The 16,337-nt window shown below is 37.5% G+C and overlaps 1 protein-coding gene across 2 annotated transcripts in view; it reads left to right on the plus strand.

Moving 5' to 3' along the window:
* Nucleotides 1-9,671: 9,671 nt before the first annotated feature.
* Nucleotides 9,672-16,337, plus strand: part of OTOGL (otogelin like) — a 151,909-nt gene continuing 145,243 nt past the window's right edge. For both annotated transcript variants that reach the window (XM_024123011.2, XM_028490315.2), the window contains exons 1-3: nt 9,672-9,750; nt 10,807-10,846; nt 11,804-11,852. In XM_024123011.2, the coding sequence (XP_023978779.2) occupies nt 9,672-9,750; nt 10,807-10,846; nt 11,804-11,852 (168 nt within the window). The remainder of the gene's footprint in view (nt 9,751-10,806; nt 10,847-11,803; nt 11,853-16,337) is intronic.

Below are 16,337 nucleotides of genomic sequence, written 5' to 3' on the forward strand. Positions count from 1 at the left end.
CAGCTTCATGTAGCAGTTTGCTATCAGAGACCTTTTAAAAAAATGCCACTGGAACTTCTAATGGATCACAGTTGCCTCCAGAAGCAAGTCCATTATATTTAGCATAGAACATAAGGCTTTCCATGGTCTGGACTTCGCCTCCTTCTAACTTCATTTCCCATCTCACTCCACCCCTCCCTCCAATCCTGACCACCAAGCCCACGTATCAGGAAAGGGAGATTATCATCATTATTACCATCACCCCTACCAATGTTTATTAAGAATTAGTTTACACCAAACACTGCGAGAGGGCCCGTGGGGACATACAAAGATGTTTAACTCAGGATCACAGCTCTCAATCACCTATTAATCTAGTCGAAGTGACAGATATACTCATAAAAGATAAATTACAATATAAATTAGTTAAATAGCAAGTGTCAAATAGTGGTTGAGAGCAGAAGTGCAATTTCCTGAGATGCCACTAGCGCTCTGCTTTCGTTTTATGTTTCCACAAGTAAATGTGACTGTTGGGAATCAAGGAAAGGTAGGGAGGAGATATTTAATGTTCTGCCTGTCTCTTTGAAGATAAGTCCTATGATTTATCCACTGCTTTGTGTAGTCTTCCTTCTTCCTCATCTTCAAAACTATTGTAATTCAATCCGAATTCAGGATACAAAGGAACAGATGTTTGTCAATGACCGATGGCCCTCATCCAAGTCTCCTTGAGCCCTTGGCTTACTAACTTTACAAACTCAAATTTATTAGCCTGTGGAGAGCAGTGCTTGGATTCATTCACATGGAGGAGTTGACCTGGTCCACTGGATGAGGCCATGCATTCAAATACCAAAAAAGAGGCTTTGAAAACTCTACTTCCCCAAGAGTCTTATAGCAGAGGCATATATTAATTTATTCAATTAACAAATATTTTTGAGACAGTGAGGAAAGGAAGTGATTAAAATGTGTTCCATGCCCTCAAAAACCCACAGTAGGTGAGACAGACCAGTAAATATATAATACATTGTTCTGAGAGCAAAGACAGTGGTATGGATGATGCATCACACAAAGGACTGAGCACCTTGTTATTGGAGAAGGGCTACACAGCAGGGGTGATGTTTAAATTTAATCTAGAAGATGAGCAAGAATTAGCTTGGGGAATTCCCTGGCCGTCCAGTGGCTAGGACTCTGCGTTCTCATTGCCGAGGGCCCAGGTTCAATCCCCGGTCAGGGAACTAAGATCGCACAAGCTGTGTGGTGCAGCCAAAACAAAAAAAGTTCAAGAACTAGCTTTGCTTTACCAGAAAAGAGTGGATATTAGGTCCCCTATGTCTAATCCTGTGTGTTTTTCTATCTGTTTTACCAGAAGTGGTAGTTCTTAGGCATAACCTGTGAAAAAACTAGAACTAGATGCTTTCTTCCAGACCTAGTGAAGACCACTCTGAAGAGAAAGCCCTCCCAAGTGCCAGCCAGGGAAGGGCCATATCACCACCTCTAACTGCTCTACCGAAGCACTGACCTTACTAATTCTTCTAAATAAGGAAAGTTGATGCTACAATATTGTTGCATATAACTAACAACCCCAAATCTTAATGGCATACTACACATTTATTTTTCTGGACCATGTGAATCAACTCTGAGGCTATTTTACGCTGCAATGTTTTCCACATGTTTCCTCGTTCTCCTTGGACTAGTGGCAACCCAGGATGTATTATTCTTCCGAGGGGTAGCAGAAGTGCAAGAGAACAATCCAAAACTCTGAAACACATGTAAACCCCTGCTGGAGTTGTGTCTGTTAACATTACATTGGCCAGAAGAGTCATGTGACCAATTCAAACATAAATGGGGAAGTGAAGTATACTTCTTCTACTCCAATGGGAAGTATTGCAAAAGCACACAGAAAAGGGAAGACGTGATTCTATAACAAGGAGAATATGAATGAACAACTGGGAACAATAATCTATCCAAGTGTGTTCCTGCCTGTTGTCTGCATACTACCACATAATTCTTAGATGAAAGCCTTCATCTCCAAGCCACTCAGTGCTGAAAAATGTCTCCTAAAGCCCCAATCTTGTCACAACTTCCCTGTGTCACTGAAGTTGCCCCAACTCCCACCAGTGGAGTACTGTAAGAGAAGTCTAACCTAGCGGTTCTCCTGGATCTGACTCTTGGGTAGCAGAAGAGTAGCTGTATTCAGCACAGTGCTTGGTGATAAAGACACTATTTCACAGTGCCTCATTTCTGTTTCTCTTGGGGTTCTCACTCACAACTTTCATCTCCCCTCTATACCTTTCAAGAAGATTTTTCTGGGAAAATGTAACATCTTTGGGTCTATATAAATCCTAGTTCTCCAATTTTTTTCCTGTGTCTAAACAGATGATTTGGAAATCTTGGAATAGTAAACCCCATCTAGTTTATGGTATCTCTTGCTAGAAGGTCATTGTCCCAAGATCAGTAGTTGGCAAGCTACAAGCAAGTAGTTGGCAAGAGACCCGGGAGAGCCGATGGTGTAGTTCTTGTCCAAGTCTGAGTCTGAAGGCAGAAGACCAATGTCCCAGCTCAAAGACAGTCAGGCAGAGACAGCGAATCCTTGCTTACTTGCCTTTTTGTTCCATGCAGTCCTCCAAGTGGATTGGAGGAGGCCCACCCACACTGCGGAGGGCAATCTGCTTTGTTCAGTCTACCGGTTCACATGTTAATCTCATCCAGAAACACCTTCACAGACACATTGAAAATACTGTTTAACCAAATATCTGGGCACCCTGTGCTCCTGTCAAGTTAACACATAAAATCAACCATCACAGTCAGTCATCCTTCTTTTTCTCAGTTCCTCTGTCTCAGTCATGGATCACTTCATGTCAAGGAATAAAATCCTAACCAAGTTAACTCAAGTAAAAAGGAAGTGATTGGATAGATATAGAAACCAAAATGTGGTGAAACATCTTCTCCGTCACTTGTTTCTTTGCTTCCTTCTGAACATCTGTTCCATTCTCCCATTTCTTTTTGCAGAATAGCTTTCTTTCTTATATAACAACATTTACATGATTGGAAAATAGCTGCCATCTCTAATTCTGTGTGACCACAAAGCCCCAGGGCCCACAGACTTATGACTACATGTGACTTTCATCTATATATTTATGTTTCAATGCCTGAGAAAGAGAATTGGATCCATTGCTAAGACCACCATATATTATTTCGTTTAGCGTCAAGTGCCTATCCCTAGCGGCCAGAGAATGTAAGTGCCTTACTTCCTATTGCTGCTGTAACAAATTACCACAAACTTCATGGCTTAAAACAAAAATTTATTATTTTATGGTTCTGGAGATCAGAAATCTGAAATCAGTTTCACTGGGCTAGAATCAAGATGTTGGCAGAACTGCATTCCTTCTGGAGGCTTTAGGAGAGAATCCATTCCATTGCCTGCTTCTAGAAGCTCCCTGAAATCCTTGGCTGGTGGCTGCTTCCTCCATCTTTGACTCTCTCTTCCACTCCAATCCTTCTGACTCCTGCTTTCACTGATAAGGACTCTGGTTCTATTGGGCCCACAAGGAATTAAGTTAGAGGAGCTGTTAACAATTACATCCATAAATCTCTTCTGCCACGTAAGGCAAAATTCACAAGTTCTGGGAATTAGGATGTGGTTGTCTTTGGGGAGCGATTATTCCACCTATCATAGTGAGAGTTGTAAAGATGTAATGTCAATGGAGCAGAAGCTATGTAGCCTCTGGGAGGAGTTTCTCTGCATAAGAAGTGTGGAAAGAGTAGGCAAATTAAATAACAGACACACTTCATCTTCCCAAACAAGGAACTGTTTACTAGTAGGTAGTGAGGCTGGCCCTCAACCTCCACTTAATTTTTCCGACCTCTGCTTCTTTCTCCTCCAATGGGATCTATCAATGCCTCCATATTTGTAATGCACTTGCATTCCTTTTTTTGTACTAGAATAGACTAGTTTGGTATTTAATTTTCCCGAAGCAAGATTCTCTATTACAACACAGATGCCTAACCCCCTTAGACTCATGGATCAGAAAAAACTGGATGTGATGGAGGTGGAGTTGGGGATCTGTGCTTCTAATATACTCCCTAGGTAATTCTTGCATACACCAAAGTTTGAGAACCACCCCTGTATTCTAAGGTAAAGCTGATAAACTTATCTTGTTAGAAGAGAAGACTGAAAAAAACTTTCCAAAGGAACTAGTGTGTTTTCACTGCAGCTTTTGGGAGATAATGATAACAATTTTGCATGTAACTCAGTAAGACTCTAATTCAGGCTGGAAGCCAGGGAAGAGGTCATGTCAAGATAAGGGGGAAACACTTTTTAGGGCTGATCCAACCTTCACGTGACTCTCAAATCACAATGAAGGGCTTAGTTTTTTCTGAGTTATGTTTTCATACTGATTTGTGCTCTGCTGAAAACCGCAATGATGCCACGTCTCTAAAGGCAGTTTTTCTGTACTAACCTTGCCAACTTAGAAAAGGTAGAAGGTGATAAGCTGATGTTTGACACTCCAGGCTGCAGGTTGCAGTGGCTATTGTCATAAATCATTGTCAGGTGTCTGAGTTGGAATCTTGGTGTTATCTCAACCATGACACTTAGGGATCTGACAGGTTTTCTTTTATTTTTTAAATAATTTGATCCAAGTATGAGATGCTTTGATATGCCTTCTTTATAAATTTATGGTTGTTTATTTTGAATAACTTGGATATAATTATTAGAAGAGTTAAATAAGTACTTACCTGTGAATCATAGATGGCTCCATATCACAAGTTTGTAATTCAGTTGAGAAAGTATGTTGCAAATACATAAAGTAGTAACCTAGAAAATGAGAGCATATAATTTTTGATAGTTGATGGTTCTGTTTTTGGCAGTGCAACAGATGAGATGATCTAAAAATTTGTCAGCTATAAAATACTTGGGCATGCTGAATAAAATAAAATATTCATCTATTTAAGTGGTTGAATAGAAGTAAGGAATATCACCAAAGGCCAAAGACAAAGCAGAAACTAGCTTTGGCATTCCCTCACTTTGACTTTGAGATTTGACTTTATACTCAGTATGCTGGGAACCCTCAAATTGAGAAATTAACATGAAATTCCTTGGAGCAATTGGCGGAAGTAAATGCAAACTCTTTTTTGAAGAGGCATACCTTCAACCCTGGCAGTAAAGAATTACCATAGAAAATGTTCTACCAGACGTGAAACCAAAATACAAAATTACAAAACCTATGCGGTAATCCACCCTGAGTGTGAGAAGCCAACACAGCAAGCAACAGGGTTAGAACCCTCCTCCTCCTGAGAAATTCAAGTAATATTATCCCTCAGCAACTCTAAAATAAGTAAATCTAAAATGACTGAAGATATAAAATGGAATTGAAAACGTGAGAAACCAACATAATTTATATTGTTATATGTGTAGTACATTGTATATTACACTATATATTATAAATGCACATGTAATGTGCTATAGTGTGTAAGTGCTACAGTAGTTTAGAAAATAAAGAGAACTGTAGGAAGTATTGGTTTTATATCAAGAACTTGATGCTAAAGTGTTGACAAGACAAAACTTTAGTTGTAGGAACATTACTTCTTTCAAGATGAAAGATATTGCAAATCAGTGGCACCACAGCAACTTGAAAAATGAATGTCCCTATAAAACACAGCACATTAACTTCTGTGGGTGAGCTTTAAATTGAAATCATGACCAACATAGATACCACTTATGACACACAGCCTGTATTCAGAAAAGCTAAGATAGATGTCATTTACAAGTTAAATTATATGAAGCATTCCAGAAGGTGCTAAGCAGCACACCTCCTGAAAGCATAAATAGAATACTGCAAAACTATCTTATAATAGGCAGTTAAATTCAGAGTGGTTAAAATCACGTCAAAGATACAGGATTCTTTTTGCTACTCAATGATAACATAAATTCTAGATAAAATCACTGAACCTGAAATGTGTTAGGTTTAGTAAGGCAAGTGAGGAATAGTTGCATTTCACTAGTAGAATGTGATATGATGGGAATCAAATGTTATCTATTTTAGATTTGATTTCAGTGAATGAAAAATGAGTGTTATATAAATCACCATAGAAATTAATTTTTCTTAAAGATGATGAACTTCATTAAAAATACCCCTTTCTTTATTATTGACATATAAACTATAAGCCCAGCAATTTCCCATTCCTGACAGTTGTTTTTAATGTAGTGTGTTGAGGCCAATAGGCTGTCAGGTGTCAACTTTCTAAAGATCATATTCCATGTGGGAAAATGTGCCGTGTTCTTGTATCAGAAAGGGAACTGTTTATCTCATGCATTATGTAGTTGCCTCAGACTTCTTATGAACTTAATATCTCTTCACAAGCTGGTGACTGACTCACTTTTTGCCAGAGTTCCTTTGTCAGGGTAGAATGAAATATAAAAGCTGTCAACTAAATTTTGACAGTAATAACTGCATGTAGCAACAGTCATAAATTCCTTTTTTTGTGGTTCTGCGTCTAATCTTTCATCTAAACTCTCTATTCTACTGTAGCTATTCATGGAAGTCTATTTTAACTATTTTCATGCAGCCTACCATTTAATGTAATGAATTCATAATGTAGTTAGTTGAAAAAGAACTTGGAATTTCTGGTATTGTTTTCTCTGCCATTGTTCATTCTCCTTTACTAATCTCCGACCTACTCTAAGCCTGGATGGAGGAGGAATAGAAAGCCAGCATATGCTAAACCTCTAGCTATAAAAGAATGGTCACCCTGAGAATTCCCATTATGATTTCTTCTATTTTCTTTACCAGACAAAATAATTTATAGGTTTTAAATACATAGAGTTCAAAATAGAATAACAGTAATAAATATGCCAGGTGATATAACCTTGGAATTTTCAACTTTAACCAGTGAAAATGGCTCTGATGCTTTTGAATCAAACGTTTAAAGATACTGTATGAAATTTGAGATGAAAAGTTGAGAGTTATTACATTTGAATTAAGAACGTAAAATATCCAAGTTTATATTAGAAAGAAGTACTTTTCACAGGCTTTATATTGCTGTTTACTAATCCTTTTTCACCAAGTTCTGGTAGTATTTAGAAGTAACTATAAGCGTCATCAAAAGGTTTCTTTTTTGAACCATGAAATTTAACTTTGGTTTCCACTTGGGATTTTTCCATAGGTATGTCACTTGTGGAAAATTTTAAGTCAAGCAGCTACCAGATTGGGGGAAAAAAAATCCTAAAATATGATTTATAGAATCTTCATATTTTAGGTCGATTTTTATGGGAAATTATGAAGATAAGAGAAACTGTTGTAAATTAAGGAGGGGACTTAGTAATGTATATTTGTTATGTACATTTCCATGTTTCTCAGAAAGAGTTAATGAGCATTCTATGTAAATCAATTTGGTGCCTTTAATTTAAAAAATTCTTTGGAGGAAAATTATTGCTCTCTAAACAAATTTCAAGCTTAACTTTTTTTTTTTTTAACATCTTTATTGGGGTATAATTGCTTTACAATGTTGTGTTAGTTTCTACTGTATAACAAAGTGAATCAGTTATATGTATACATATATCCCCATATCCCCCCTCCTCTTGCATCTCCCTCCCACCCTCCCTATCCCACGCTGCTAGGTGGTCACAAAGCACGGAGCTGATCTCCCTGTGCTATGCGGCTGCTTCCCACAGTCTATCTATTTGACATTTGGTAGTGTATATATGTCCATGCCACTTTCTCACTTCGTCCCAGCTTACCCTTCCCCCTCCCTGTGTCCTCAAGTCCATTCTCTACATCTGCTTCTTTATTCCTCTCCTGCCCCTAGCAAGCATAACTTTTAAATTTATTCTGTATTCACATCTTCTTAAGTATCTAGAATATTTTAATTTTGATTGTGGTTGAGTCGATACATAATTTTTAGACCGATAATTAGAATGTAACTATAAATAACTAGGCCTACCTGTTTAGACATATTAATTTATTGTCTAGTTTGAGTAATGACCAATAACCTTTCAATAAATATTTATTAGACACATATTATACTTAAATTATTTAATCTAATCCATCAAAATTTAAAAATGAGTGGGCTTCCCTGGTGGCGCAGTGGTTGAGAGTCCGCCTGCCGATGCAGGGGACATGGGTTCGTGCCCCGGTCCGGGAAGATCCCACATGCCGCGGAGTGGCTGGGCCCGTGAGCCATGACCGCTGAGCCTGCGGTCCGGAGCCTGTGCTCCGCACAGGCCATAACAGTGAGAGGCCCGCGTACCAAAAAAATAAAAAATAAAAAAAAATAAAAATGAGTGTACGTGTAGAAGTGTGTGTGTGTGTGTGGGGGGGGTAGGCATATAGCTACTTATATTTTGGGGGAGTTGGTGTGGTTTTCCTGCTTTAAAAATGAATTTATAGGCAAACATCTTCTCTTGGCTCATAGAATTAGCAATTATGTAGGCAATGGAAAGGCATTAAAATCATGTAAAGCAAGAGTAAAAGATTATTGAGTTTGAGACACAGAAAAGAAACTGTTTATATAGTAGATGTTGGGCATGCAATACATTAGGATGTTAAGGATATTTTCACAGAAAAGACCAGGAAGTCATTGCACAAAAAGTGTCTGAGTACAACAAGGTATTAAGAACTTCTGTGTGTTTTTGTCTCATAAGGTAGTTCCTGTGTAGTTAGATATTCCTTACCACTGTGCCCCCATCTGTTAAGTGAGTCTGATACTTTGCAGGTAACTGATGGGATCTGCCATAGGAAATGTGCACCCATTATATAATCATGGCCTTCACTCATTTATGGGGCTTAGATCATCTCTATGGAGTTCATTACAAAATATTAGAGCTGTTCTCTAATGCCAGTCCAGGTAGTCAATCGCTTCCAGAGAAGAGTGCATTTAGTGTTGGATTAAGAAGTTCTTTTTTGTTGTCTAATTGGGTACTTGTCCCAGAGGATGGAAAAACAGGGTGCGAAGGAAGGTTTTCAGGATTAGGTGAGTTACTTTATTTTCTTTTTAAAGTCAAATATTAGAATATCATCTTTTTGTGTTATTTTCTGCTTCTATTGCAGAATGTTTAATAGAAAGATCTGTGGGCACATGAATATGTCAACTTAAACTACACTGTAATGGGACTGGAGTTGAAAATATATGCACATAATTTTAGTTTACTTATAATTCTTAAAAAAAAGTTTATGAAAACATCTAGACATTCTAGGAATGATTGATACGATTTTATTTCAAAGGACAGTAATTATTTTATGAATAAAAGTCTTCTTTCAAAGGACAGTAATTATTTTATGAATAAAACATGGAATAGATCACTAATTAGGAATAATGCTTATCTCTTATGACATCAGGAGATAACAGGGTTTTTTGTTTGTTTGTTTGTTTGATGCTACTGACTTTAGAAGTCATAAAAGGCTAATATAGGCTAAAAAGGCGTATGATGTGCAGGAGTGGGGTAGGGTGTAACTAATACCGGCTCAGTAAGAAGCTGCCATGCATTGCTAATGAGAGATTCAGCCAAAGGGTTGCCTGCAAGTTCTAAAGCTTCAGATGCTGTATGTGGTTAGAAATCCTGGAATTCCTTTTTGAATTACTTTATTACAAAGCTATATTTATAAGAATTTGAGCACTCTACAAGTACTCATACTTCTAAGATGCCATCTTAGTAAAGACCAACAATTTGGTTACATTTCAGGGAGAAAGGCTATACTGAAATGAACATTGTGAGAAAACTCAATTTAATGATACCTTGGAGTATATTCTTGCTTCATATACTGCTGTTTTCATTACAAGGTAAGAACTCATGTTAAACTTTTACCTTATTTTATTGTATTTTAGTCTTCCTTGTAAATTGTAGAAACTGTTTCCTCTTATACTGTAAAACATTTTGAAGTCATTAGGATGGGTATATACTAAATGACACCCAGAACATTTTTTGGGAAAATTTTTAATAATATCGATAATTTGGAAGTTTTAGTTTTCATTTTCTGAGTCTCTTTTTTAAATGTTAAAATCATGATTTTATCATGATATGCAGCTGTACTGGAAGAAGCTCTGAGTCTAACCTTTTCTCTTCTAAATAATGATTTTAAACAGTTGTGTAATTTAAACATTTGAAATTTTATAAAAGATAAGGAGACATTGAGTACTTCAACTTTCTTGATGCCATCAACCCAAAGAATGGTAAAGGAATGTTTTAAGAGGACTTTAATGTTTGAGACTAAGAATTGATTTTCAATTATATTATAGCAATAAATTAATAAATTAATTTTTATAAAATATTTTTATGGCAGAAAGCATTTATTTACATTCAGTTGTTAATTTTTAGTTCCTGAAAAGGGCTGTATATTTTGGGGCTTGTAGAGGAAGTGGGAGAAATTACTGAAGTGTAGAAGACCAGCGAGGTCACAGACACTATCTTCCAATCCTAGTAGTGACTGAAACTCCAAGGAGAAAATGTCTTAGAGCATTGAGAGCTGGAGGGGACTTTGAAGATCAACTTGGCTACCACTGTTATTTTGTGATGTGTTTGCTTAAGTTTGGTATTTACTAAGTCATAGGACTGGGACTAAAACTTGGATCTCTGACTTCAAGACTAGTGCTTATTCCACTGTATCATGTCTCTGTATAAATCAAGGTACACTGCCCATTGTTTCTGAATTACTGGTCACCCTGATGTCTCACAGGGAATTTGCTGGTCAAAATCCTCTAGAAAATGTAAAATAACTAATAGCAAAACTCAGTCTAAGTTTCAGAATTTAGGTTTAAATGATCTGTTTTATAATCAGATCATGTGATCAAGATATTTGGATAATTTTTTTCATTCATATATATATTTATCTCTGGCAGGTTATATTTGTACTTCATCCATCTTGACGAGAACATCTAAGTGAGTATTTCTTGTTCTTTATGTCCTCTAAAACATAAAGATAATGGGAATGAGCAAAGCTCAGCAGGTCAGTGTATCTGCTTTTGAAAAAATAAATATTTTACAAAATAAGGGCATGAGATTTAGTTCTTTAGAACATTTCCACAAATTAAAAATTACTAGGCATTCAGTTCCTTATTTATGAAACAAAAATATTTCCTTTCATTTTAATTACAAGAGGAGTTTTGGTGGTGTCCAATGACTGTAGATACTAAGGAGACATTTTTCACTTCAAAGATTTGAAAAGAAGTTATATTCAGTAATTTCCTATTTCCTATTATTATTAATGTACATTGTTGATTAGAAATGTGCAGTATTCTTAACATAGAGTAAAAGTTTTTAATGATAAAAGAATAAAATGTTTCTAGCAGTAAATAACGAAAATCATTTTTTGGACTAAACTGATCTGCTTAATGAAAAGCGGAATTCTACTCACTGTTTGATTTTGATAACCCACAGTTTGATGTGCTTATGTTCACTAATGTTAATCGGCCCTTTAAGACATGGAAAGAGAGAGAATCGAGTATTATGTTTGAAAAACGTGAACCTGCACTTGTCGAATACTTATCTCACCAGTTTTATGAAGGCATGTGGAGAAATTATCATGCATGTTAGTGCTACAGTGTTACACTATTTTGTTTATTTCTCTATCTCAAAGTTCCTTCCTAAAATGCAGTTTACATCAGAGACTGGAGAGATCTGGGGACACTCCCAAATTTTGTAAAATGAGACAGTGCCACCACCCAAATCTAACCCCTCCAAAGGGGGGAGGGGGACCTTTTCAATGTTAAAGCAAGAAAGACCTCTTTGATGAAGTGATGGAAATCAGGAGGAAAACACCAGCTCTCTCTTGGGAAAGGCTTGTTCAGGTTGCCTAGGGGGCCTTTGACTATACAAGTTCTTTTTGTTTTCTTCCAGAAACGGGTTTAATGAAAATCAACAGAAAAGAGCTCTTTTAGCAGCCCAGGTAGGTTATGCCTCAGATGGAGAGAGAGGCAGAGAAACAATCCATCCTGCTTTGGGCCTCTGCTGTCACTTCAACAATGAGACCTTTGTGGAGGCGAATAAAATGCTAAAAACAAGACAGGAAAGAGGAGGAAGAGGCAAAGTAACTTCTCTAGTGCTGTTCTGTGACCCTCCAGTTCAGGCTCAGCTCACATTTACTTGTTTGTGGTCAAATGCTTTTTGCTATTCACCTCGGTTCCCTACTGATAGGCTCCCAGAATTTGTGGGAGATTTAATCTCACTACTTGCCAGAACATTTTAATTGGTTTAAAAATTAAGCACAATGATAATAGGACAAATACAAGCAAACAGGGGCAGAGAAAGGTGTACGTGATCTGAGTAAAGTACCACAAAAGGGCATCAGAGGTGTCCTAGTGTCCTGACAAATGGATTTTGTATTATCTAATAAATCTAAATTACAGGCATTGATGAAGAGTGACCTTTCTTTTTTTAGAGGCGTGGGGTAGCACTGAATTTGAGGAGGTGTTTTTGCTTGGGTCCCTCTATATAAAGGATATTGGATAACATAATTGCAATGTCTTCAAATTATGGTTGGAATGTTTAAATGGGTGGATTTTAAAAAGTATTTCTCTGTTAAAGATGGATGGTAAGATAGAGAATCCTAACTCAATATTAAGACATTTCTTTGGAAAGTAATATGATTTGAGTATTTATGTAGCAAACAGCTTATATATTCAAGGTCTTTGTCAAAAGCTGAATTGCAGTCAATTTCTATTAGCAGTTTATGACGGATACCTGTTTTTTAAAATATTTTGTAAACTTAAAGAGAATTGAAAAAAAATAGATGGCAGATTTGATGCGCTGTTGTGACGATTCAGAAGGCAGAACTAATTTATTCTTATCAAGAGTGGAGCTCTTTCTTTGCACTAGAATGGGCAAAGGATTGTCTATGGAAGGGAAACACTTTTTTTTCCTTAAAAAGAGTATTTTGTGTACTTAAGTACCTATGTATCATGTGAAGTGGTTAAAATGATTTTTCTCTGAGAAATGTCAAGTTGGCCCGTAGACCATATTAGCCACAGAAAGATATCAACGTGACTCAGCAGAAAATCCAATTTTGAGAAAAACTGCATTCTGGTAGAACCCACTAGATGAAGAACCTGTGAAATATACCCCCACAGGTGTCACATGAAACAGCCTGTGGATGGGCTTCTACTGTTGACCATTTGGATGTCTTTAGAATTTGTAAAATTTACCCCCCCTAGAATTATCTTAATACCTCCCTTTTGTTAATAAGTGAGGAACACACTTGCCTTGATTTCCCTTTTAGAGAGAATGAATAGCTGGACACTTGCCCTTCTCTTTCCTGCAACTAGAGAACATGCACCAACATTACTTAACATCTGAACAAATTTTAAGGGAAGAAATGTTAAAAAAGGGCAGTGAGGTCGCAATCATGCGTTTCACTGTTTAGGATTGAAATTTCATCTGTTATGAGGCCATTCTTGTCCACAGATTCACTCCCCTGCTCTAGGAAGACGGAGCACTGATGGACAGATAAATGTGCACATAAGGACTCAGGAATGTGTTGGCAATGAGATAACAATGACCAGAGAAAGGGTAGACACAGACTTCTGTCAATGGTGTAATTGTGCGCTACAGTGATTTCTCATCTAAAGACTGTATTTCTCTGTGCTTCTCACCCTCCTGTGGAGATGTAATCAGCACGGAGGAAGAATGGGTTGTCCTCTTTCATCGGTTATGTGAATATATGCACCCACTGCTTGGAATTTTTTTGCATTTGCATCACATTTCAAAATTCTTCTCCTGAAAGCAGGGGCAGATTATTTATTAGAGGTTGCATACAATTTGTATGTGCAGGAGTGAGGGAGAGAGGAAAGGGAGACTAGGAAGGGAGAAAATCCAGCACAGCTCTGTTAATGAGGGGCCTTCCTGCTTTAGGCATCTGGGGCTCAGTCTTGCTGGCATCTCTCTGAGGAACTGTGTACAGTGTTTTAGAATTGTTTCTCCAAGGGATGGGGGAGCTGGTATACTTATCCACCAACACCTGCCTCTCATTCATTGAGGGCAGCTTCTGGGGGGACTTAAATCCCCTGAGAGTCATTTCTCTTGTCTATCCTGCTTGGACTCTACCCTAAGGCAGAGACAAAAAGAAGTAGGTGCTTGAGGGTCTCAGTGTGCACAGAAACCCAGGTGAAGTCCAAGGTGAGCTGAGAGGATATGTGGAGGGGCATCAACAGAACATTTTATAGTCATGGTTCTAAACAGCTTTGGGAGGCAAATCATTCCCATTTGCATAATGTCTATTTCTGGTTCAGTTGGTATTTGTTGACAACACACAAGGGACCATGCTAGAGGTATAACCATGAACAGCGGTATTTGTTCTCTAGAAATTCAATGTCTAGTGGAGGTAGAGCTGTAAAGAAGTCATTTCTGTGTAACTTGTTCATCAAATCTAAGACACCACCAATTTTTTGCCATTATTTGTATGATATAAAAAAATGAAGGAGCTCCCAATTATAAATGTAAGATGTGCCATTTTGAGTTCAGATCTGTTATAAAAATAAAAGCTGTGTGTCATGTCTTAACATGAAGCGCTGTAGCATGATGAGTGGAATGCTGCAGAGATTAGGATGCAGTGGTAACCAGGAGGCTGGTGTGCTAAGTACTTATTGTGATTTCCATGGAGGAGGTGTAGCCTGAGTTGGGTAAGAGGATATGGAGTGAAAAACAAATTATATGTTTTTGCCTTGGTCTAATGTTGTCAAGTGTATTCAGTTTTTGCTTAATAATAAAAGTAGGTAACATGTTTACAACACTTATGTGCCTTGCACTATTTTTGGTGATTTACTTATCCCATTTCATTTAATCCTCACAATTCTGTGAGGCGGTTATTGTTATTCTGTTTTACAGATTGGGAAACTGAGGCTGAACAGGTTAAATAATTTGTTCTAGTTTATAAGCCTGTATGAGACAGAGTTGAAGTCACTATACACTTTTAGTGAGCATCAGTGATGATGATTCGTTAGCGCCAAAGTAAGAAGAATTTGGTGCCCAGGAATACTGGTCGTTGTGTTAGATTTAGGCAGTTGCAGACAATATAGCTAAAGAGAGAATAAGACTTGTCTTGAGGGAATCCAAGTCATAGACTTTTGTGAGTCTGACTTAGTTTGAAGAGAGAGGAAAGGGAAAAAAGAGAAGATTGAACAGTGAGGACAAAACCTTGGAGGAATGAAAGCAGGAAACAATGAACTTGGAGACATGATGTGGGCCAAGGACTTCAGAAAAGAGCCTTGAAGTGGTGAGAGAGTGTGGGAGTCCTTTTGTCTGCCATGGGGCAGGTTTGCCCTTTAAAAGAAAAAGTACTGCAGTGCAAATTGCCAAAATAAAACTTTTACCATCTAGGAAAGAGACCAGAATCTGTTGAAAAGAGGTTTGTACCTGAAGTCACATTCTTTATCACCTTTTTTTTTTTTAACATCTTTATTGGAGTATAATTGCTTTACAGTGCTGTGTTAGTTTCTGCTTTATAACAAAGTGAATCAGCTATACATATACATGTATCCCCATATCTCCTCTACATTTGGTATTATATATAACTCCATGCCACTCTCTCACTTCGTCCCAGCTTACCCTTCCCCCTCCCCATGTCCTCAAGTCCATTCTCTAGTAGGTCTGCATCTTTATTCCCATCCTGCCCCTAGGTTCTTCATGACCAATTTTTTTTTTGATTCCATATATATGTGTTAGCGTACGGTGTTTTTCTCTTTCTGACTTACTTCACTCTGTATGACAGACTCTAGGTCCATCCACCTCACTACAAATAACTCAATTTCCTTTCTTTTTATGGCTGAGTAATGTTCCATTGCATATATGTGCCACATCTTCTTTATGCATTCATCTGTTGATGGGCACTTAGTTTGCTTCCATGTCCTTGCTATTGTAAATAGAGCTGCAATGAACGTTGTGATACATGACTCTTTTTGAATAATGGTTTTCTCAGGGTATATGCCCAGTAGTGGGATTGCTGGGTCATACGGTAGTTCTATTTTTAGTTTTTTAAGGAACCTCCGTACTGTTCTCCATAGTGGCTGTATCAATTTACATTCCCACCAACAGCACAAGAGAGTTCCTTTTCTCCACACCCTCTCCAGCATTAATTGTTTGTAGATTTTTTGATGATGGCCATTCTGACCAGTGTGAGGTGATACCTCATTGTAGTTTTGATTTGCATTTCTCTAGTGATTAGTGATGTTGAACATCCTTTCATGAGTTTGTTGGTAATCTGTATATCTTCGTCGGAGAAATGTCTAGGTCTTCTGCCCATTTTTGGATTGGGTTGTTTGTTTTTTTGATATTGAGCTGCATAAGCTGATTCTAAATTTTGGAGATTAATCCTTTGTCAGTAGCTTCATTTGCAAATATTTTCTCCCATTCTGACGGTTGTCTTTTCATCTTGTTTATG

Source organism: Physeter macrocephalus, chromosome 6 (assembly GCF_002837175.3).
Source record: "Physeter macrocephalus isolate SW-GA chromosome 6, ASM283717v5, whole genome shotgun sequence".
NCBI lineage: Eukaryota > Metazoa > Chordata > Mammalia > Artiodactyla > Physeteridae > Physeter > Physeter macrocephalus.